General features: G+C 42.5%; 1 protein-coding gene across 1 annotated transcript in view; it reads right to left on the reverse strand.

The window, feature by feature from the left end:
* The window catches only part of tbc1d13 (TBC1 domain family, member 13), a 16,832-nt gene that overhangs the window by 8,533 nt on the left and 7,342 nt on the right, over nucleotides 1-957 (reverse strand). Inside the window, exons 2-4 of the mRNA XM_016260565.1 lie at nucleotides 823-954; nucleotides 701-741; nucleotides 558-619 (exon numbers count right to left, since the gene is read on the reverse strand). Coding sequence (XP_016116051.1) covers nucleotides 558-619; nucleotides 701-741; nucleotides 823-954 — 235 coding nt within the window. The remainder of the gene's footprint in view (nucleotides 1-557; nucleotides 620-700; nucleotides 742-822; nucleotides 955-957) is intronic.

Consider the following 957-nt stretch of genomic DNA (forward strand, 5'->3'; position numbering starts at 1 on the left):
GTGTGTGTGTGTATATTAGTGTGTGTGTGTGTGTGTGTATGCATATATTAGTGTGTGTGTGTGTGTATTAGTGTGTGTGTGTGTATGTGTATATTAGTGTGTGTGTGAATATTAGTGTGTATGTGTGTGAATATTAGTGTGTGTGTGTATATTAGTGTGTGTGTGTGTGTATTAGTGTGCATGTGTATATTAGTGTGTGTGTGTGTGTGTGTGTATTAGTGTGTGTGTGAATATTAGTGTGTATGTGTATATTAGTGTGTGTGTGTGTGTGTGTGAATATTAGTGTGTATGTGTATTTTAGTGTGTGTGTGTGTGTGTGAATATTAGTGTGTATGTGTGTGTGTGTGTGTGTGTGTGTAACCTCTGTTTTGCGTGTGTGTGTGTGTGTGTGTGTGTGTGTGTATTAGTGTGTATGTGTATATTAGTGTGTGTGTGTGAATATTAATGTGTATGTGTATATTAGTGTGTGTGTGTGTGTGAATATTAGTGTGTATGTGTATATTAGTGTGTGTGTGTGTGTGTGAATATTAGTGTGTATGTGTGTGTGTGTGTGTAACCTCTGTTTTGTCAGGAACGTCTCCCATAACGCCTGATCCAGCGGCAGGTAATTCAGCAGGATCTGAGAAATGCAGGAGAAAATCTCTTTCATTCTAATTCTTCATTTATTCACACAAGAGACTCGCTCAGATCAGACACTGACCTTCCAGCAGAGCGCGCGGATGCCTCCTTCACACGGGATCCCTACGAGACACGGATGACACTGTGAACACGTCTGCACACACACACACACGTCACACGAGACACGACTCACACTCAACCTACCGCTGAAGCAGAGCTCACGTAAAGCCTTGAGATCGATCTTCTGCTCGCTCAGAGTCGCCTTAAACTCCTGGATCCTGAGGAACACGAGAGAACCGTGAGCATCTGATACACACTCTCTCTCTCTCTCTCTCTCTC

This window comes from Sinocyclocheilus grahami, unplaced genomic scaffold (genome assembly GCF_001515645.1).
Source record: "Sinocyclocheilus grahami isolate Dianchi unplaced genomic scaffold, SAMN03320097.WGS_v1.1 scaffold2116.1, whole genome shotgun sequence".
Classification (NCBI taxonomy): Eukaryota; Metazoa; Chordata; class Actinopteri; order Cypriniformes; family Cyprinidae; genus Sinocyclocheilus; species Sinocyclocheilus grahami.